General features: G+C 39.5%; 1 protein-coding gene across 1 annotated transcript in view; it reads right to left on the reverse strand.

Moving 5' to 3' along the window:
* Positions 1 to 24,002, reverse strand: part of ABLIM1 (actin binding LIM protein 1) — a 130,162-nt gene that overhangs the window by 43,472 nt on the left and 62,688 nt on the right. The window contains exons 6-7 of the mRNA XM_009080407.1: positions 23,903 to 23,996; positions 3,174 to 3,261 (exon numbers count right to left, since the gene is read on the reverse strand). Coding sequence (XP_009078655.1) covers positions 3,174 to 3,261; positions 23,903 to 23,996 — 182 coding nt within the window. The remainder of the gene's footprint in view (positions 1 to 3,173; positions 3,262 to 23,902; positions 23,997 to 24,002) is intronic.

Consider the following 24,002-nt stretch of genomic DNA (forward strand, 5'->3'; position numbering starts at 1 on the left):
GAAGGGAGTTGATGCTATAAGGCTGTTTAGTTCATGTTGCAAGAAATGATCTGATTAGCACTTGACAATAACTGAACACCTATTGCTCAAGGATGAACTAAGACCCAGAAGGTTTAGGTCCAGCTCTCAGATTCAGCTATGAGTTTCCTTCCTGTGTGAGCCTGAGAAAAATAATCTGTTTTCCTCTGTGCCTCACTGTTAGGTTAACAGTAGGAGTTGGTGATCTTAGGGGTCTTTTCCAACCTTAATGATTCTATAATTCTTTTCTATTGAACTATCTCCACCCCAGAGAAAAAGCTGTCACTGCATTTTGGGCAATATTTATCACAAACTGGCACAATTTTAGAGACACCCCAGGATAATGCTGCAGCTGCTAGAAGCAAACAAGAAATGCAAGAATCTGGATGTCAGTTTCATGGTGAAACTTAGCTAACAGTTGTGAGTTTTCTTTCACAAAACAATTAGAGATTTGAAAGATGTGAAATTTAAAAACCCCAAGCAGACAGATCCGGCTTAAGAAGTAAATATTTTCATGTTGTTGAACTCTGAGCCATGTACATTTAGTAGATACTATTTATCCAAACATGCCAATCTATTTTGAAATGTTTGGAACAGTGCAAATTCTCATCTGCATCACTCCTCTTTTTTTCTACCGGAAACAGTTCAGCAAATTGTGGTTATTCCCATTCTTAACATATGTTTGTTTGCTCACTTGGCAAACACCAACTAGCATGTTCCTTTATTCAGCTTTTTACTTTGCACGTACCATTATTTCAAGATCAGCATCCCACTAAATACTGGGCAACACCCCAGCTCGGCAACAGCCTTCTGGGCAGCCCATACAATAATGTATTACCAGGAAGTCAGTGGGAAAGAGAAAGTTTCTGGTGCTGTTTCTTTTTCATTTTCCTGTGTTGGAGCAGTGCCAAGCCAGAGTATCTCTGCTAGCATTATTCAAACCATCCTTAACATAGACAGCCCCAAGATGGAGAGCTTATTTTCCCATGTTCTCCTTTTGCAGGTTTCCCACACATTTCTTATACAAGTTTCCACCACAATCCTGCCAGGCTCCTTTATTGCACCAAGCAATACCAACACGGTGCTTTCGTATCCTTGGGAGAGGACAATCAAAAGTGAAATGGAAGCTGTCTACTTTCATGTATTTTAGCAACAATGTGATTTTGGTTCTAGCTTTACTATTGTGGTGTTGTGTTTTTGTTTCAGAGAAATGCTTGGAATGTTGTTATTCTGCACCCTGGAGCAAATGATTTGGATGGAGTCCAGATATACGTTTTAGCTGAGAGCTTTGCACAGGAAAGGATTTTAGGTCCTCACACTTAAAAGCATGCTGAATTCAGCAAGGAAAGCTTTGGCAGGACAGTCTGGAGCATACTCAGCAATAACATTATTTAGTCAGAAAACAGCTTGTGAACAATAAAGCAGTGCAACTTGGGCTGCTCCTCCCCTGAGACAGTGTGAGCATGAAAAACATTGATTCCCAAAGACAGGAGAGACACAGCCAAGAAGAGAACAACAACAGATCAAGCAGCCAGGTTTCTCTCCTCTCCCCTTTCTTATCACCTGAACTTGGCCTGGACAAAATCTAGCCTAGTTTAAGTAGAAGCAGTGCCAATTTAGACCAAAGCCTGCCCAAACAACATGAACTCCCACTCTTAAAAAAAAAGCAAATGGCTTCAGTTGCAAACAGTTGTTATTGATACCAGCAAAGGATGAGTTGATGCTCACATTGAACTCTGCCTGTACTTTACCACACTATGATGTGAGGAAACTAAGGAGATTACTAGTTGTCAGATGCTGTAACTGCTGCTTTCAAATTAGTCTTTCCAATCTGCCACGAGAAAGCAGTAGTTCTGCCCAGCCCTCTTTCAGACTGTCCTTGATCCTGCAATACAGAGCTACTACACAATTTGACATCCAGTTCTGTGCACAGATGGAAGATGATGACTAAGGTGTAAGGTCACTGAGAGATGAGAGAGACATACTGCAAGGGAGGACAAACTACAAAATAACAGAAGTCAGCTTCAAAGGAATTCCTTAACAATATTATCTTATTTTGGAACTCCTCCAGAAAGAATCTCTCCTCTGGATTTCAAGAGAAGGTTGAGACCACAGTTTCATTATTTTTTCTCTATTCTTCACTATTTCTTCCCTTTCCTATGTCAAGCAAATTTTCTAACAAAAGTGCATTCTATTCTTCACTATTTCTTCCCTTTTCTACGTCAAGCAAATTTTCTAACAAAAGTGCAATATACAAAATCACAACACGTATCTGCATTTTTCACTCTGATATCTGCCTTACATAAATGGGTATTATACATCCTTCTACCAACATTAATACTACAGCAAGTAATAAAAATAACTGCAGCTTAATAGTTAATGTGCCACCTACTCTTTGAGAAGAGTATTCAGAGCAAGGATTCAGGGCAAGTATACTTTTTAATCAAAGAAAAGAGCATGTTCTTTTCTTTGTGAGAAGATCATGAAAAAAAAGCACGTTTGGCAATACCTGAGAGTGTGAGACTGTTAACATGAAAGAGGAGATGAAAATGAACACATAAGAAAGAAGTAACTGTAGAAATACATGAAGCAAATGAGAATAAAAAGAGAGATGTGACCAGATAAAAGGGAAGTAGGCAAGGCAAGTAAATATGAATATGAACTGGAGGAAATACTGTGTCCATGTGGATGGGAAATGAGATTGGTTCAAAACAAACTCACTGCAGCTTCTGCAAGTTTTTCCATTGCCTTTTACAGTTTAGAGTGTGGTCCAGAAGAGCACAGACACTGATCATTAGAAACCATGGGAAACTCCTTCACTTTGTCTGGTATGTCATATACCAGACAGGGTGCTAAGCTATCCATGAGATATCAAATTAAGAGGCAGTCTAACAAATATCATTTTTGCTACACAGCTTTAGCAAGCAGTCTACCTCAGCTAGGGTGTAGAGGTGCAGAGTCACTGCAAAGCCACAGGTATGGGCACCCAACAGAGCAAAAGGGTTTCAGGTGAAAAAGTATGAGAAGGTTTAAAGACAGGATGGCTATAGCCTCCTTAGTCATATTAAATGGGTATGGTTTACAATCTCCTGAGGTCTGTAGCATTAAAAATACAAAGTCTTGATTTTCTTGTTTTGGAATGGAGAATTCCTTACCTTGCAGATACATTTCTTCTCCTTCTGTGAACATTTGGTTGCACCTGCTGCATCGTGCACAGCTTGGATGATAATGCTTGTCACCTGCCTAAACAAAAACAAAAAGGGATATGAGGGACAAATGCATTGCACTGCTTTGTGAGCACCTATTATCTGCTGACAGACCACTGCCCATTTTCTTCTAGCTCACCTGTTATGATACAACATTGCCCTCATGATGTGACAATAGCGATGAGAATGTAAGCTCTGCCACACTGCCTCAGCCCTGAGGTCTATCCCGTCCTCAACTGAGGCCACCAGTGACTGCTTGGAGAAAAAGGCTGTAGCAAACAAGACAATACAGAACAGCCCTTTCCCTTCACACCTTCCCATTCAAGCAATCAGTGGCTTAAAGATTTCCTGGCTACATCACAATCTTTCTTCTCCATGATTTGACCAACATACTTTTAAACCTTTATCTATCTAAGAGTCCAAGGCAATGAATGTCACACTGCAGTTAGATACCTTCCGCCTCTTCATTAGGTCAAACAACATGTTTGACAATTGCTCCATTGTTACAGAAGGATTTAGACAATGATTGAGTTTTCAACCTGCAATTTCATTCCTTGGCCTGCTTCCTGACACTGCTGACATTAATGGAGAGAGCTTTCCAGAACCACTGCTGGAATCATTAACCTAATCACAGGTGCCTGACTTCAGAAGCTGCACTAGCACAGGCAGCTTGAGCTGAATTTGAACTACTGATGTAAAGATGCTAAATGCCCTAGATCCTGTTACTCAAATCCAAATCCACTGAGTCATTCATTCTCTTAAATACATTGATACCAATAATAGGCAAAGCTGATCAGATTTCAGGCCCACAAGGACAGCAAAAATCAAGGCACAAATATTAATGAGATTTCTTCTCCTTAGGAGACCAATGCAATCAATGCATTAACTTCTTTGCATCAGAAACTAAGCAATGTCCACATCAGGCTTCTTAATTGAAAAATACTTAATCCTAGGAAATTATCCTTAATAGTGACAAGTAGTGAATTCTAAAAGTCTTTAAAATTGTATCTGGCTTTCCAAAGACGTTAACCTCAAATCTTTTTTCACAAATATTCCTTATTCACTGAGATGTTACATGCACAAAATATTAGTTTGCTCTATAGCTGATTTATAAAACGTCATTAAAACCATTTCCCACCTCATTATACTTGAGACTGCAACATTACTAAATTCAACCTTTTGTTACATCTATTGAGATAAATAATAACATGGTTTTGGCTCATATTTGGCACTGATCATACAGACTAACTATTAAATGCTAAGTAGCTACACAGTCTAAACTGGAAGAATACCAGGTCTGTTGTATTATTGCTATTTAACCTTTGAGCTATCCTGTTTGAGTTGGGATTGTGTCCTGTGAGATGCTTACTAAATTCCACACCCAAAGGACTGAAACAATTCATTATCAGATGAAGCACTTTATAAAGAAATCATTCCCTACCAAGCACCCTAATGCTTACCTAAGGCAATATAGTTTAAGAAGGGAAGTTAGGATCCAATCCTTTGGGTTTTCCATAGCTGTTCTGGCAGCCACATCCCAGGCTTCTGAGCTTTCTTTCCTTGTTTTGCAGCTAATTCATAATAACTGGTAAGTTACTTCTCCTAGCTTGATCCATACTTTGTCCTAAAAGAGTCTGTATCCAATCTATTTAGTGCCAGCATTGATTCTTTCATTTGCCACCACCATCTGACAAACATTCCACGTATTTTTCACCTTATCACGAAGCTTTTTTTTTTTTTTTAGGATTCTTTAGGAAAGAGCACAGATTCAAGCACTCATTTGTTAATGGCTACAAGCAGTTTACGTGTTTTTAAAAGCCACACTGCTTACAGGAGAAACAAATCCAGAATTCATTGCATTGTTATGTGTAGACTTGTGGCCTATCTGAAGACTTTCTTCCTGGAAAAACTTCTGATACACTACTGTCAAGAGAATGTAGTTTAAACGATGTACATCTGCCTCTTCAGGACAGCTAAAGAGATCAGTTTCAAGTTTATCAGGTCTTTCTCCAAGGCTGAAACAACTGGCCATATTTTAGCCTAGTGTGAGTGAATGAACACCACGCCCCAGATAACACAACCTTAAGAACTCAAAGTGCTAACACACCCTGCACTGGAAAGGTTTTGGGGGAGTTACATACCACATAGATGCAGCTGTTTTTTGAGCACTTCCAAACAGTTTAATGAGTTTTATGCCTAAGTAATGTTTCTATAACTCATGAGTGGGAGCCTTTCTACAGCAGGTGTCCACTGGACAACATTCTGCATCTCAGCTAATTCAGGACTAATTTTGCTATGCCTGACTTGCTATGATCATCTGGGAAAATGGTTGCTAAAAATCAGTCATTTATAATGTATTAGGAAAACCTTTTGGATCTACAAGGCAATGAAATATTCACACCTTCTAGACATCTGCTTTTGCCCAGCTCTCAGGCTACTAAACCCTCATTCAGTACACCCAATGTGCAGCTTCCTGTGATCTTATGCTACCTTGTTGGGGACTACAAAGTTTTGCATCTCAATCTCTTGGCAGTAACAGGTAACATTAATTAAGAGCACATTTGCCTCAAATGTTCTTCAGCCAAGGTGCAAGAGGGTTAAAGCCATTTTCCTTCTCATGATGCCTAGCTCTCCTCACCCCTTCTCAAGTTCACATCCAGAAATCCTTTGCAGTTAGCTTTGGTACACAAGGACTTCTCAATCTTGTTCAAAATACAGCTATGCAGCCACTGGGTTTTGATTTACCATACTCCTTATGATCCCTTCTGAACTATTTCAGCTGTGGTTGAGGTCTTCAGGGCTATCCAAACCATCAAGCACAAACTATGACCCACATCTTAGAGGAGTGTCCCTAAACTAAGCTTGAGTAAGCTAAATTAATTGCTGCAAATTCCTTGGTTTTACTTAGCTAGAAGTGCTAAAACCAACCAAAATAATATTGAACATTATTACTGTCACTTGCATACAAATTCTTAAAAGAATTGAAAGAATTGACAGCATTTTCTTGTCCAATAAAATACTAAACCCTATGTGTTACTGTCACTGCTCATAAATTTTCTGCTGCATCATCTGGCACCCTCATTTGCAATAGAAGCAAAGAACATGAGTTATCACTTTATAAGAACATACAACCTCTTCTGACTTTGCTATTTATCTTCTACTCACACTGACAAATACAAAATTGATTCTCAGATTAAATTCCATTTGAACACAGTAGACAGAAAAAAATACATTTAAAAAAAAAGGTAGTAGTATATACTCATTTACCAAATACTTCCAGAACCTTAGAACTGCAGAATGAAGAAACAGTGTTTAAAGATATACTGTAAGCATCATTATAAATGTAACTATATGGATTTGAGTAGCTTTCCATGGTTCTGCAAGTCTCGCTGATTGCTCTGACCAGTCATATATGCTTTCTATTTATTTTCTATATACTGCTAAATATATACGTTACACACAATATGCACATTATATGCATGTTCATATAAATAATACAGATTTTAACATTATTTTGGATAGTATTAAGGTTCTGCTTATTCTGGTAATGTCAAGACTTACACTTGAATCAAATCTTTAGCAACACGAAGCTTCAGTTTCCCAGTCTACAAAGCAGGTTAAGTAACATTTAATGTCTTACATAAAATACTTCAGAGTAACACTACCAAGGAAAACCATTAAAGAAATGTATTCTTCATGGCTAGCCCTAAGAATAAACCCATGTAATCACCTCTCTAAGGCTTATGGATGTCAGTTGGAAGCTCAGTAATCAGGATTCATGGACGATGAGCTACATAGGGGATCTGGATGTGTATATACTGAAGAGGACACATCCCATGTAATATTAGCAAAAGTACTAGTTCTACTATGTATGATAACAATACCAAGACCTATAACAATAGTTGATATGAGAGACCAAATTTTTCATAGATCACCATTTTAGACCCAAAAGTCTATTTTCATCCTTTCTCCAGCATACTATTCTCGTAAATGCGGTTTGGACGCAGAAATCCTCCTTAGCTGACTAAATAATTTTAAAAGCCTCTGTGTACTGTTTACAGAGACCTTTGAAGGCTCTGTCTGATGGAGGGGGTAATGACCCTGCACAGTTGTCCAGAGTGAGAAAGGTTGCAGAACACAGCCACTGTGTTACACACTGCATCCAGCTAAAACAGACCTCTCGGAGTTTGAAAGGTAAACTAAAAGGTTGGAAGGTATTTGAAGCACCAGTTGAACACCAAGCACTGAGCTCCTGTACAATCCCTTCTGACATTGCTGACATTCCAACCTCTTCACAACAGGCACAACACACTCGTTTGCCTTCACTTTCTCAAAATGCCTTTGGGGACCTCCTGAAGCCAAAAATGTATTGTTACTCATAGGTGTTATGGAAGGCAGTGGTGGGTAAGAATTATTCCAACCCAGGAACTGCAGACAAGCTGACACGATGTGCCCCCAAACCCAGCAGAAAAAGTACCTGTGTGGAGCTCACATACAGCACTAACCCCACGGTAATAGCACTTCAAAAGCCAAGGACTGTATTTTCCTAGTCCAACCCCTCTGCCCCCACTTCCCACAAAACTAAATTTTACTCTTTGAATGCTTGTAAAGCTCTAGTCTGATTAAATACATGTTTTCCTCTTTCGTGAACGTGAGAGCTTAAGATTTCCTATTACTCATGCCTTCAGTTCTGTCCTTCCTTCCAGAACAACAGTGAACAAGAGCCAGAGAGAACAATAACAAGAATCCCACTAGGAGAGCTCACATGCCAGTGGGTCTGGTAGAGGAAGAACTAATTACCACCAGACATGTTCTGCTGGCCAAAGGACACAATTAAGTGCATATTTGTTGCATTACATTTGCACAGCTGCACTCACTCACTCTCCCTTCAAAGATATCTTAGCAGTCACCTGACAGAGCTATTAACTATGTACAAAGCTTTACTTTTCTAATATTATTTAAAAACCACAAAAACGGTTACGAGTTGATAGAGTACATTTAAGAGGAAAAGCAGCCCCCTCTTTTCTCTCTTTTAAAATTTTTATGAACAGGTGTAACAGGCCCATTTGATGGACAAACCTATTCAAATATTTATTTCCATCATGACTCTGAGGAGAATGACCTAATTTCTTAACTCTCTTAAGGACTAAGGAGCAGCACAAAGAATAATTCGGACTCATCTTTTAAACCCCTTAAGGAATGTTGTGAATTGTAAAACAGGAACTGTGGCAGTAGCCTACCATTTTCCAGAGAAGCTTTATTTTAATTACTTGCAGAGGTCACAGAACCTTCAACCCTGTTTGATGTTCGGTGTAACATCAAATTCCATTGTTTCCTTCTCTGCAGGCTTCTGTGATCTCACAAGTGTCTGGAACAGCATAAACTCTATGAAGACCAAAATTTGCTTCTAATAACATCCTGACCCAAACTGTCCACTTATTTTTCCCAGGCTCTTATCTGTTTAGCAAGTCACTACAAATATCTGTGCTCAGATACAAAAATAAAACTACAGTTCCTTTGCTTCCAAAGGATTTCAGAATCTACACAATTTTCTCTGTTACTAACAAAGGAAGGCAAGTGCAATAAAATTTAATCATTGAAAAAATTCTAGCCTGATAAAGCCTTGTTTAATAAGTATCTTTAAAATCAGGGCCTTCTTAAGCTGTTTTTTACACCACTGTCACAACATCTCAATAAAACTGCTCATGGCACAGTCTCTGCCTCTGTTCAACAGGACAGAGCAGCAGGAAGCAGAGCTCACACTGGCAGTTCCCAAGCTGATGGAGCTGCAATACACAAGACTGGGGGAAAGTGGGAAATGGAGCGTGAGGCTGTGACTGTAAATCTGAATGACAACATCCATGCGAGAGACATGGTAGAACCTCAGAGCCTTCCATTGATTGCTGTGCTGCCTTGGGTAAGACAAAACTGCAGCTGCCCTGCTGTTATGAACACTTGCACTGTTAATTCATGCCCAGTTTCTGATTTTACACAAAAATACCTCCCAGAATTCCAACAGTAACTGCCAATGTCATGCTATAACAGATGGACTGTAATAAACTTTCTAACTTATTAGTGTTAACTCCATCAGCACACAATATTGTTGTACCCATTAGCTGCTGCTGAAAGCAATGCAATTATTCACTGCTTGGAATACAGTTTTTCCTTACAGCAAAGATGTGAGTAATGATCCAGGCTACATCCCCCACCTGTGCAACTGCTCTACTAGCATGAATAAACAGTCCTCATGGCAGCTGAGTATCAACTGGACTTACTTTAAGATCCTAGCAGTTACCTGTGGCTGCACTGTCAGCTCTGCTCAGAGTTCTTACCACCCTTCAACACCCAAAGTTGAGCAAGATGCACACACAAGTGAAATGTTTACCTATTAACTAAGGTCTTTATGGGAGCTGTTCATTCTCTCTTTATGGGTAAATCCACCTGTTGCCACACACAGGACCAAAGTTAAGAATTTATGTTACCTACACAGTCAACAGCAGGAGGTCAGTACAGTAAGAAATGAACCCACTGTAGCCCGAAGTGGCTGGTTGGAATGCTGTGAACAGTACAGAGGAGCAAAGCAATAGCAAACACAGCTTTATTACCTACTGTCAGGATTTCAACATCATCTCTGTTAGGATCCTGCATTAGATTTATGCACAGACAAACCTAATCTCACTAACTGAACGTGTAGTTAACAAGAAATAATCCAGAAGAAATATATGTGCTAGATTTTATTAAGTTTCAATCTAATCTAATTACAATACAAATCTGTGAAATCACTGCCTTCCTTACCCTTATTTTAGGTGCATATGAAGGCAAAATCCACTATCTGCCATTTAATTTTCTTTTAAACCCTATTTATTGCAAAGATTTTGATTTTTTAAATTTTGAACTCCTCAACAGGAAGTACCTGGCAAGGCCTGACAAATCCCTCCTCTGTTTCTTAACCATACTGGAACAGGTCCAGTTCATAAGCACAGGTGTGGACTTTCTACATCTTCTGTAATCTTTAGGCTTCACAAAGCATTAGATAACTCAATGTTCCTTTATCTTGTGTGCATTTTGTCCAGCATGACTTTTGACATGAAAAGATACTTCAGAAACTGAAGGACCTGATTACAGCCACGTTCATATTGCTGGATTAGTTTGTGATGAGAATTAACCAGCAAAGCTACTTTACAGTAACTTCACCATAGTGCCAAGGGACTTTTCAAACAGCCTCATACTGGAATAGCTGCAATTTTGTCTCAACTAGGCAGCAAAACACCTCTGCTGACTCCAGTTTGTGTGGGTGTGCTGAGCTGCAGAGCTGAGTGACCAGACTCCGCAACAGGGTGTGAAAGCCATACCAGCCACAGCAGGCTGAGAGCAAAGCAAAGCCCTTAGCTTGGTTTGCTGCCCAGTGTTAGCTCTATGGCACAAGTCAAGGGACAGCAGGGACTCTGGTGAATGCATTATGTACCGGATGCACACCATATGCAATCTTCCGTGACACCAGGAATCTCCCACTTTCCAAGTCATTTCGTGTTTTCTGTCATTAGGTGATAACAGGACCGAGGAGTTCTCGGGAACATGTGAGCTCAAAAGTGAAATACATGCCTCTCCTTTCAAATCCTACATGAAGTGACTGTTAGTTCCTTGACCTGTTCTTCTGGCTGCACTTCTAATAACAGACCTTGATGTATATGCATCAGCACATCACATTAACTGCAGTTGTATTTGCAATGCTGCAATGACACCTCTGAAACAACAAGTAGTAACTTGAACAACTCTTACTAGTCCTTCAAGAAGACATTACTAGTTTATTTAACCAGAAAGGGCTTTCTCAGTCAGTAGAACTACAGCTAACTTCAACCTGCTGAAATTTAGCTAGAAAAGTCAGTAACAAACCTCCTTTGTATCTTACAAAACCTCAACAGAATTATTTCATAAATCAGAATGTTTTGCACCTGACAGCAGGTAATAAATGCTGACCTCATCCTAACATAAAAGGCTTCTTACCAATTCCAAAAATTACCAATTATCTCCATTCTGATCATGACTTGATTTTGTTAACCACACAGAGATAAAGAGCAGTGTTAGATATACATATGTAATTATATGAGCATGTGGAATTTGAAAGGAACATGCATATTCCTAGGTCTTAAAGTAACCATAAAAGGAAAAACCCAGCAAACTGTAAGACATCCTGCAAAAAAGAAAAAAAGGGTAGAAAATCATAACAAAAAAAAAAAAAAAAAAAAAAGGCAATGACTAAGTCATTAAATTAGAAACAAATCTAACTAATAAGAAAGATAAATTTACCAAAGAAACAACTAGGAACAGTATGTTTAAAGGCAATCAAAATCTTTATTTAAAGCATGGTGTGAAAAAAAAGTAAAATCACAGATCAGGCAAAGATCTTTGTGAGCTGTAGATGAAAAATGATGAAAGATGACACAGAAAAGGCAGGAGTATTCAGGGCTTGTATCTTTAGGGCCTGTATTTGACAATGCCAGAAGACATAATTTTCCTGTTTGCTACTGTTTATTGAGCAAAAAAAAAATTTTATTAGTGTTTGCCACTAGTCAAGATTTACATATTAGGAGACCTGAATAATATGAACTCAAAGAGTCCTGAGAAAATTATAGCTAGGCATTTCTCTGGCAGATGGCTGCATTAGCAGGGGAGGCTCTGCTGAGCCAGATACCTCAGAGATTACTTCCTTCTACCCACAGCATGAGGTACCTCCACTGCTGGCCAAGGCAAAAGGATAAAACCTTTCCTGGTAAATCTGCTGATGACTCAAAGGCAATGCTTGTTTAAGCTATCTAAACCAAGCAAGTATGTGCTAACAGTCTAATGCAAAATGCCTGGAAATCGAGAGAGCAGAGCCCTGTGAGACCCAGAATCATACTGTGGGCAACAGCAACCTGCAGAGGCAGTTGAGGAATATCATTAACAGCCTTCCAGAAAATGCTCTCAGAGTACCTGAAAGGGCTGGCTCTCCTGATCACTTAATAGATACAAAGAATATAAAGGAAAAAGCTGAAAAAATGTTTTGCTTTTGACTACAGATGCTGCAGCATCACCATTATAACACTGGTGAGCATCCACATGTACAATGTGGATTTACATGAGAGAGTTCAGTGGAGAACCATCAACACAAAGTGAGTCTTCCTGAAGGACTTGGGAGTCAAATCATTATTCAGAGAAAGGCTTCAGAGGTGACTAGATCAAAAGGACAGGCCATTAAAAGCAAAGTAAGGAGGTAATAGCAGGAAAGAGCATGAGCTTTTCAGTCCCACTGAAAACACTATGACATCATCAAAAGGCTGAAATTAGACAAATTTAACCTCAAATTAAGGTGAAGTTTCTAAAAAGCAAAGGTAATTTAATCAGCAAGAGGGAAAACTTTTGGCCTTAAAATCACTCTGCAGTCTTCATGACAGAATAATTTCTCAAAGGATAACCTTTCATTTCATTTCTAGGGCAAAGCTCTATGATTTTCAAAAGAGAAGGTCAAGCAATGTGACTTTAGAAGTGCTTCTGACCTTAAAATCCATTACAAAGGGCATTACACAGAGAGGAGCTTTTACACATGCATCAGGCAGCTCCTAGAGAGCACAGGTTACAGTAGAAAAATTTCCAATTTGCTGAGACCTGTTTTGGCCTAGCAGCAAGACTCCTGGTATAGCAAGGGCCTTGTGCCTAGAAGGTAATTTTGGTTGGTCTGGTTTGTGGTTCGCTGAGACAGCTCAAGTGCAAGGCCAGGAGAAGTTCTGTGGCTGGGTGTGCTGCATCAGCACCAAAATTGCTACTGACCCTGAGAGCCCAGCACTGCAACAGGGCTCTGTAGTGTGGGGAAGGTTGGGAGAAGAGCTCCGTGTGGCACTAGGCGAAACTCACATTAACCTATTCAGTGGACAACTGCAAAACACGTTCCAAATGGTGAAGCAAGTGACAGCCTGGGAGATTAAGCAACTCACCCTGGATCAAAATTAATGCTTGCAGCAGAGTCAAGCAGAGAACTCATATTCTCAGACTCCCAGCCCTGCTGGACCTCCGTGTAGCACAGCACTAGATCCAAATAACTGCAGCCAATTTTCTTGTTCATCTAACACAGAACTGTCTTTCCAGTTGTCCATGAGAAGGCTGTTTCAGCAACCATGTAAGATTTGGCACGTGATTTAGCAAATCCTGGGCTCCACTCTGATATCTGCATTCACTTCAGAGGGAGTGTCCCAAAAACAACAGAGAAATCAAAGTTGCAAGGGCCAAAGGAGGGAAGAAGGGAACTAAGCATGAGGTCAGACACAATCCATCCACATACAATCACCAGAGAATACAAACCAAAAGTAACCTGCACAGAACAACGTAGACATGCAACACTCAATTTATGCTAGCTTGTACCTGTTAGACTCATAGATTGTTCTAACAGGGAAACAACTTCCATGTGAATTGAGCAGGGAATATGTTTTTCTGTTAGTGACCAGAGTCTGCTCCTGTAGCAAACATCCTATTCCAACTAGTCTAATCTGATAATGCTTTAAAAAGTCTAAAGAAGGGGTTTTATCCTTGATTAACTGCAATGCTACCTGCTACCTTTGGAAATTTCTTCCAGCAAGAGGTCACAACAAACAACAGATGACAACCTAGGAAACAGATGGGTTTGCCTCTAATATTTTTCTTCCCAGTCATTCCTGAGTCACCCATATCAGTTATGAGCTTGGATTTGACTATATCCAGACATTTCTCAGGAATCCTCATTTTGTAATTCTGGCCAAAATGTTTATGTTACACTAAATTTAAAACAGAAGCAACAAAGGACACACAGGTAACCAGTAGAAAATTAGTGGAGAGAAATAATTGTCTCTTTTTCAAATGGAATAACTTGGAATAAATGTCAGACCACCAACACATACTCTGCTAAGAGCAGAGCCTTTTCTTTTTGGCAGTAGTCCTTTTTTTAGCCCTATTTTTCAGTCTTCTCACTGCTGATACACGTGATTTCCAATTACAGCTGCAAAACTATGCAAGTACACTTTTGAATCCTAGCTGGCATGAATATCTCATCAGAGTATGCTTGTTAGAGCCAACACACAGGGCTTTTACTCCCTACCTTGTTTTCTCCATCTCCGTAAGAATCACGTTTTCTGGTTACCAGGGAAAAACTATTCCAACAAAATAACCATGATACAACAAATTACTATGGTGACGAAAGACCTGATGGACATAAAGCAGAAAGGGATATCTAACATCATGTGCTGCCAATTTGCTTTTCAACCAAGTACAGGATCTCCATGATTTTGCCTCAATAGCAGCAGTTCAAAGGTGATGATAAGTTCACTTAAAGTTTTTCAGTGCCTCAGTGTTTACCCTCCTCACTGCTAGGAAAAAAACATTTTGCAGCCAGGATGCAATTACTTCACAGAACTCTAAACAACAGCAAATCCATCTTTGTGCATAACAAATCTCTCTCTCCAAATCCTGCATGTAAAAGTCAATTTCTTAACACCTTAACTTAGACTCAAATGATTTATGGCACTCATTTCATTGACCTCTGCAAACCACAAAGAATCCCAAACCAGTTTCACAGCCAGTTTAAACACCAGAGTATCTGTGTTGCTGGTGATGAAAAAGTGCATCTCTTGCCATGTGCTGTTTCTCCCTTGTAAAAAGAAAAAGGCTTGTAATAAATGCCATACATCCAAGATATCTATCCAAAGAACCATTAGACCTGTATGATCTTCTAATGAAGCATGAGCATGGAATTAAAATATTTCATCTTGTACTCCAGGTGGTCATTTCAAACATTTAATCACCCATAAAATACTCATGTGGTCATATTTTTTCATCTGTAAAACACCTGCTTAGTAAAAACAGGTGTTAATTCTGTGGAGTTCAAAGCCCCTAGAGATTCCAAACATATCTTTTGCTTTTGTATTTGCTTTTCTTTCCTTTTTTTTCCCCCCCTCAGGAAACCACCCAGACAAAGCAGACAAAAGAGAGAGGGGACTGAGTCCTCTGAGAGTGAATGCTGAGCACAGTACCCAGACAGAGCCTGTTAGAAACAGGTGACAGCTACAGACTTGCCCCAACAGGCTCTTCTCCACTTCTCAAGTTTCAAACATGTCATTGCTGCATTCTTCCCAACAATTACTTGTTACAGGAGATCCGTCTAAGTACTATCCTGCTCTTCTAGAAGTCAGTCTCGAGCTCTTTACGGATAGGAAGACTTAAGGAAGGACTTAAAAATGAAAAATCCCAACCTTACAAAAAATATTTCACCACTTAATTCATTTTGCATTGTAATCTCAGTCCAGGAGAAACAAAAAGTAACAGGTTGAAATAAGTTCATATTGCTGCAGAGTGAACTGTCACATTTCTTTATCACCACATCCCAACTGACAGTGAGACAATGATGCTGGAGGAACTTCTGAATTTAGTCCTAACACTTTGGTGCAGGGATCATTGTTAGTTTTGTATCTCTGTTGTGAGTGATTGTGGCAGGTAGCACCAGCACAATGCAGAGGTTTAAAAGATGAACAGAAGTAATGGGGGCTACAAAATAAAAACAGAGTTTTGTATTTTCCCTGAAGTAGTCTCCTCCAAAAGGAGAACAAGATGTGTTCTGCAGTGATGACCACATGACTGAATTCTTAATACAGCTATGTAACATGAACAATAAATTCATCCAGGTAAGTTACTCTTCTATTAAAAACTGACCTGTGTTCTGTGCACCTCTGAGATATGACAAAGCTACTTGTTTTAAGTGTCTGCTGTGTGTTAGTGCAACACATGCAATGGCTATGTATCACAAGGCTGGTGGTGGCAGCAAGAAACTTTATGCTAACATAAATGCCTCTACTAATATGTCATTTTAAAGACTTTTGATCAGTCTGCTGAAGTTTCTCAGCAATATTTAGTGCAAGAAACACACTAGAGAATATTTAACTAAATCAAAAATAAAGATGCTTTGCTAGAAAATATAGATCCTAATCAGAAACACTGTGCTCACAAAAGCAATTTATACAGATAAGCCATGATTTTATAAGCACCTGCAAGATTTCACAAATCCCTTTGTGGCAATAAGGAAGCTTTAATTGGTTATTTTTTCAAATTACTTGTTACAACCTGCTCTTATTATTCACCATCTCTACATCCTCTTAACATTCCTCCCCTTCCTATTGATGTTCAAATTGGCTGAAGGATGGTTTCCAAACCACTGCTGAGAAGTTAATGCCTCGTGATTATGCTGCCATAGCAACTGAACTTCTGTTAGGGCTCTGTCAACTTCAGATACTCTTTTGTCATCTTTATATATCAAGTCTTTCCCAACTACAGATGCCTCTCCCGCCAAATTCAATCTTTTGATGGAGGGTGAGGGGACCACCAAAATCCTGTTAGAAAGATTTTTATATCACACGATTTAAGTTATTGTTCTGGAAGTATATTTATTCTAGATGTTTGATCCTGTACATGGTGTGTCCTGTTCTCAGCAGCTACAGTAGCATATTTTTCTTCAGGAAAGATTAGTCTAAATTAAGTTACATCTATGCTGCTACTCAGCTACATAGACAACCTGTCTAACATTTACCCATGTCTTGAGTTATTATTAAACTTTTCATTTCCCCATTTTCATGCAAACGAACTCCACATTAGGGAAAAAAAAGTCAGTGTTCTGCTGTAAGTGATAAAATATGTTTCTCAGCAAAAAGGCTGGGAAACTGGCAACAAACACTAACCTAATTTCTATTCAACAAATCTCCAAAGTGATCAAGTGAGCCAAGAAACTATATCAAGAGTTATTTAAGATAAAGAATCCTATTGTTCTTCCATACATCAGCCATCAGTTGCAATCAGAACCAGCCCAAGCTCTGTGCCATTCTCTTCTCTTCCTGGCAGTATAAAAACCTGCTAGCTGCCCTCTCTTTATCTAAACCACAGAATTAAACACTGCCTTTAAAAAAAACCCCTTCTGGTGCACAGGAACAAAAGTACAAGTACCCTATTATGATCCCACTGACAAGCTATTCAGTCACATCACAAAGCTGCTCACCCCTCTCCCCCCGCAGGAAAGCCATGACCCCTTCCAGTTCAGATCTAGTTTTGCAGGAAGGGGTTTACCTTCTGATAATAATTTTTCAGTCCAAGTCCATTCCCTCCTCGGCCCAGCGGGCAGATTTCCTCCACCTCTGTCCAAATCGGAGCACTAGCAAAAGCGATGTGCAGCTGGTTAGTGTTCTCACCCAAGCAGCTCAGAGCTGTGCCTGGAGCTGCACCCAGCGCTGAGCCTCACTCCTCCTCTGCTCCCACTCAGCCTCTCCCGCACACACCCACCAAAACAAGCAAAGAACCCTCCCCACACATCAAACCCACTCGGGCAGCCACTCGGCCAACCCACTCTGAAAAAGGAAAAGGGGGAAGAACACTGGCCCAGGCAGGGGCAGGACCATTTCTCATCACTTGTGTGTCACTGTTTGCAGTTGATACAATTCAGAACGCTTTTCCCTTGGGGATAGGCATCTGCTGAGTATGAACTCAGTGCTCCCTTTCTCTGGAAGTTATTAAATATTACTTCCACAGCTTCTGAAGAATTTATACAGCCTCTTGGGTGTTAGTCCAAATTTGTCAGATACACTTACAGTGAGATTGTATAATAGCTCAATTCAGACTAATACAGACAGGACTGGGGTCACTTCTCACACTGGTACATGTATCCCTTTGTCCTGTTGGCAGATTTTGGGGTGATATCATGCTTTAGATGCACTCTAGGAATATTTGATGAATTTTCAGTGGGCTCTGTGCACTCACCCTATCTGACCCCTCATAAGTATTTTCCACAATCAAAAAGGTCCTGTGCTCTGCAGTATATACCTGTCAGTCTAAGAGGGCAAATGACCACAGCATGTGCTTCTGCCTTTTTTTATCATTTACCTGAGATGCTCAAGTAACATGTTCATGTCTTCTCATTTATTCTAACAGCAGTAAAATTAAACACAAATAAAGCAAATCACAGAACTAACAAAGCATGCACTAAACTCCACTGCTGCTTCTCATATGCTTTGTGGCCTTTTCCCCTGCATCATTACGGTGTGTGAAAATGACAATGGTAACTGGGAGATACTGGTTGAGAGCAAAATCTCTCCCAAAACACCCAAACCAGTATACACCTAGTGCTATGAAAACAGAGTGGCAATGCATTATTCAGGGATATTACTTCACCGTGACTTTCACATACCACCAAACCTGTTTGGATCCATCCTATCATCACTCTTTGTTCAGTTCATTAATTGCTTCATTTATAAAAGTGTTTCAAATTTTACTTTGCATCGACTTGTATTACCAGTACAGGTTGCATCATTAAAATCCAGTAAATGACACATTTTGTGATATTTCCTGCATAACTGGTATGAAAACAGCCTTGCTAAATATGATTAACTCAACAAAGAATATATGCTAGTCTTTCACTTAACATTTCTGAACAAATCTGAAATAGATCTCTGTTTAAGAGATTCTCTACATGATTCCTCAATCTGGAAAGTGCACTGTTATAAGAACACAGGACCAGGTGCATGACTGTACTGAAGTGCCTAAGTGTGTACTGCATGAATCTTTGCAGAGAAAGGTCATTTTTTCATGTGAGCTATGAGCCTAAGTCTCCTTAAAATGTATGAGTTAAACATGGAAGCTGCTGAGTTTCCCTGAAAAGTCAATCAGCTGAAGCATCTGAATGCTAATACTCACATGAGCATAGCTGCTCACATGGATAAGTGTTGGCAGAAGGCAACACTTGAACAACATAGACAGGCATTGTCAAGTAATTCATTTCTAGTTTGTATGGGAACCAGCAAGGTTGTTCTGTCATCTGTAATTCATTTATTTATTTAGAACTAACTAATTCACATGTAAAGAATCAGCAGAAACTTCTATGATTCCCTCACAGCACAGGTTTCTAAATCTAGCTCTCAAAACAACACTTGAAGAAACTTAGAGGCTCTTCTGGCTCACATTCTTTGCCTCTTAAATATAGATATAATTTTCTTAGCCAACGCAGCAGCTTTCACTGTTTGTTTGGTTTTCCCCTCCCATAATTACTGTTTTTTCCCCTCTAAGTTCAGCAGTCAAGGTGCCTCAGAGCTGACATCTTTCAGAGTTAGTTACAGCACAGATCTCTTAAAATTGTGCAATTAAAGTATCTACAAGTACTAAAGCCCCTGCATGTTAAGTACCCCATCTTAAATTACTGCTCCTCTTTAAAATCAGGAGAAGCTCAGCATAAATTACAATATCACAAACATATTTAGAACTTGACCTTGCAGGCTGAAGTCAAGGGAACCTTCTGGTGCTCTGGCATTTCTCTTTTCAGGTCCATCTGTGAACATGGCACTGTGCCACTGCTTACAAGGAAGGGTGCAAGTTTCAACAGTGCACAGGAAGCAAACCCAGGGCAGGCAGCAGCCCCTCAGAAGAGGAACTAGAGCTGTGCACAGCCAGGAGAAATCACACAACGGTGATTTTTTTTGCCAATTAATATTAAGCAAATACTACTATAAAAATAAATGGGTAGAGTAGCAAGATGGTTGAGGCATTTGAGAGCAGATATATACATCTCTATCTCTAGATCATGAGATCAAACCCTGTTCATACCCATCACAGCCAAAAAAATAAATCTTATTCTCAGGTTTTCCATATGATTTCATGCAAAACATCCACCTGTTTCTGCCCTCATGTCTTTTTTCTGCAGAACTTAAAGAAGTTTTGTAAAACACTTTACATAAGCAAAGATGAAATACATGCATGATCTGCCACTCTCTGAAGTCAATGGGAAGTTTCTCAATGATTTAACATATTTTGAATCAAGCCCTGGAGGAATAGTTACATTGTGCATGAAAACCACATTAGACAAATAATTTAGGCTGCTGTCTTTCAAATGGCTAAATTCATGCTGAAATGTACTCAGATTTGTGGAGCTGCACATGTCTATGCAGAAATCTGCAGGATTAGGATCAGATAGGCATCTTTCAATAGGCAAGCCCTGAAGCTATGAAAACCACAGCTTAGTGGAAAGTCTGTGTAAAAGTCCTCACTTTCACTATGCTGTTCTTGCCTGCTAAAAACATTTTTTCACCAGGGTTAACGGGAAATGAGTAATTTTTCACAAGTAAAGATTCCTTTCTGATGGAGAAACCAAACTGATCTCTGTTGCCTTGACAGTATTTCCTGAAACACTCAAGTATTAAAGTATCCAATATGCTCAAGAAAGTTGCAATATGTATTTCGTATTGCACATTTATTGTGTTGGCATACAGTCATCTTTCCTCTGTGACTATTTGTCACAGAAAGGTATGTGCCAAATAATACATCAGAAATACCTGAGCTGACTTAAATGCACAGGGTATTTTTCTTGCATATTCTCAGGTCTACTGAAAGCTGTTAGATCTATGGCCTAGAAAAAAGTACCTTCTCCCATGATATGTGACTATTAGCAAAATAAGTACTGTCTTTCTAGTAATGCATTTCTTACCTGAGCAGAGGGATCACCTCCACAGAGTAGCTGGAGGGAATCATAGAATCAAGCAGGTTACAAGAGACCTCCAAGATCATCGAGTCCAACCCTACCATTGTTACCAGATCATGGCACTAAGTGCCACATCCAGTCTCATCTTGAAAACCTCTACTTCACACCAAGAATGTAGTTTCCTTCCCAAGAGGGAAACAGCATGTCAAGAGACAACTCATATGACATAAATCCTCAAAAATACCCATATTTGCCAAAGAAACACTGCCAAAGAAAATAAAGAGGGAAGACAGTAATCCTCCTGTGAGAATCTCAAGCTTCATGTGAATTAAAACTTCAGGTGTACTGAAAGATTGTGGGTGATTTCCTGTACAGGATAAGGAGATTGTTAATTGTCCTGCCTCAAATACATCTGCAGCCCTCCCTGAACTGTGGCATCCTGTTCTGTGAATTATCTTCTGTGGCCCTGTGGCTGCTTCCCATCTCTCATCTCCTTTATTGCCAGAGGATTTATGTCATGCTCTGACCCCATCCTTTAGACTATTTTTTTCTGCCCAAAGGGGACACACGTACTGACACAGGATTTTCTCATGCTAAGTTTTGACTTATTTGTTCCTTTAGTCATATTTAAAGGCATTAGTACAGCCCCTTTGGAGCTGTGCATCTCTGACAGTGACAAGCCAGGAAACTAGCCCACAGTTCTGATAAACTGCTCTGATTATTGACTGTTAGCGGCTCATCGGTATCTTCTAAACTTTTCAAGCACCACTTAAAGACACAAAGTGTTTGAATGTCTTTCCTGCATCTGCATTCTCAGATCACACCTGGAGAACTCTATTCATGGGCTATCCATGCTGCTGGTACATACTGTAATGCAGCTAAGCCAATGTCTGAATGGCCTCTCTGACTACACAGTACTGATCTTTTTGGTGAAAATTTCTAAGGACTTGGCCAACTTACCCCCTTCAGAGAGCAGTCAGCCTTGAGGAGTTACACTGTATGTGTAATGCAACTGCTACAGGCCTTAGAGCCCTCTGAGTTCTGTCTTAGCTACATACTGAGAACCACTGCTGCCCTCTACTGCAGTATTTTGGGTTGTGTCTCCGATAACGGATGAGAGACAAATACTCATCTAAAATTTCTAATCTTAACAAGAACTTAGCATGCTTAATATTTCCATTACTGACAACACCGTTCAAATTGTCTGTTTCTAATTCACCAGCAGATTCTGATTCTGCAGGGGCTAGGTCAAATGGAAAAAAATATCTTTTTTTTAATCTGATTTTGACTCTTAGAAGAGGTAGACCCTTGCAAGAGGTTGGACATGTTTCACTGCTTCAGTAAAATCTTGTCTCTCCTTCTGGTAATAAAGAGCCATCAGAATAGTAAGAACTATGGAGTGAGAAACTAATTTTGTGGATAAAATGACTGCATCAAGGTTCTGCCCAGGACATAATGTCTCTGATAACCTGAACTTTACCTTAGGTTATGATGGACACACAAGTTCTAGATCAAGTGAACTAATCTTTCCTTACTCTCAGTTTATCCAGTCCTGAAAGGATACAGATCATGATCCCCACAAAGGGTTAGGTTTCTTCCTCACTGATGCCAGGAAGAGCAATATGAGTGAAAGCTTGCTATATTCACATCCACTCCACAAAAGGATCCAAACAGAAATAGCTTATTTCTTTCCAGCTCTCCACAGACTCCAATAACCTTCTTTTATCACTTTCATCTCCATGCCTCCAAATAGGCTGCATTGTTTGTAGCTTAGAGCACCTATCATGTACACCTAAAATAATTTTAGAATTATTTTATGTTTCCCAGTCTCACAAATCCAATTACTTCTCTCCTGCAGAGCTTCCTGCACCAGAATGCAATTGTGGTGTCATCAATATGTAATACTAAATTGCAAAACTCATCAGTAGATGGGAATAGATAAGCAGATGGTAGCAGACCAAAGAAGAAAGCCAGAGACACAGCCTTCCTACTCAAGGGAAAATTCAGGCTGTTCTCACTAATTATCTGTGCAGGTCTCCAAAGGAGGCCGACTAAAAGTGTGGCTAATTAAAGAACTGTACTTCCTCCAGTAGATGCAGTGACAAATGCACCAGGTGTCCACACACATTCTGAGTCCCTCATGGGTGGCTAATTAATATTCTGAATACTGAACCAGGGAAACCTCCAGAATTAAACCACATGTGTTACCACTGTATGTCAAACCTGAAAATTCTTGTATGAGTGTTGACACAGTCAGATATCTGTGGTAGATGGGACACAAAAAGAGAACCTGCAACATACATTCACTAGCAAATTCCAGCAGCCTTTTTTTTTTTTTTTTTGGTAACATTTTAAGGTTTATTTTCTGTTATTCACTGAAAAACATACAGCTCAGCTCCAGACCCAAGCTCAAAGCTTAGGTTCTTTCCATTGAACAGAGTTTGCCACAGGGAAAAGAGATAACAGTTTTGCTTCTTATGTCTCAATGAGAAGGTGAAAAGAAAGGTCCTCTGCATTTTAGCCCCTTAAATATTTCAGTAATGACACAGAGGAATCATGCACAGCTCAAGGACTCCAGCTCAAAGAGGATTTATCACAGCCACAGGAGATGGAGATTGGTACTAACAATAAAAGATGAACATCTCTGAAAAGATTTGACTGGTTTCAATGAAAATGCTGAGGATACCAACCAAGAGTCAACAAAAGAGATAGTTCAGTTGATTTCTGCCTTCTCCTTTCTGAACAAACAGTTTACTTCTCCAGTACATTTCTCCCTCTCATCTTCTCCAGCATCATTCATACCATGTGCAAATCTCATGTCATAAGTTTCAGGAAACTTATGGTTGCCAAAGGTGATTCCAGTACTCAGATTACTTCTATAAATATATCAGATCTGACACAGAATAAGCAGTGCAATAGACTTTGTAGATCACCATGAAAAGAGAAAAATAGAAAGCAAAGATCATAGAAACTAGTGCAAATAATTCCATATCGCATAGTTTTCCTGATGACTGCAAAACTAAACCCCTGAAAATAACTCTTAAAATTAGCAACTTTGCTCTAAAATCAGCAGAAAAACCTTTCCTATGAGAATTTTTGTATTTTCTGCATTTGCATGAGGACATAATGGTTCATGGCTCAATTCTTAAACTCTAGATTCCAAAACACCTACCTCTAAGACTTTCCCAGTAATGAATTGGTGACATGCTTCACACTTGACTCCAAAAAGAACTTGGTAGTCCTTTTCACAATAAGGAGCACCATCTCTGAAA

Source organism: Acanthisitta chloris, unplaced genomic scaffold (genome assembly GCF_000695815.1).
Source record: "Acanthisitta chloris isolate BGI_N310 unplaced genomic scaffold, ASM69581v1 scaffold27338, whole genome shotgun sequence".
Taxonomy (NCBI): domain Eukaryota; kingdom Metazoa; phylum Chordata; class Aves; order Passeriformes; family Acanthisittidae; genus Acanthisitta; species Acanthisitta chloris.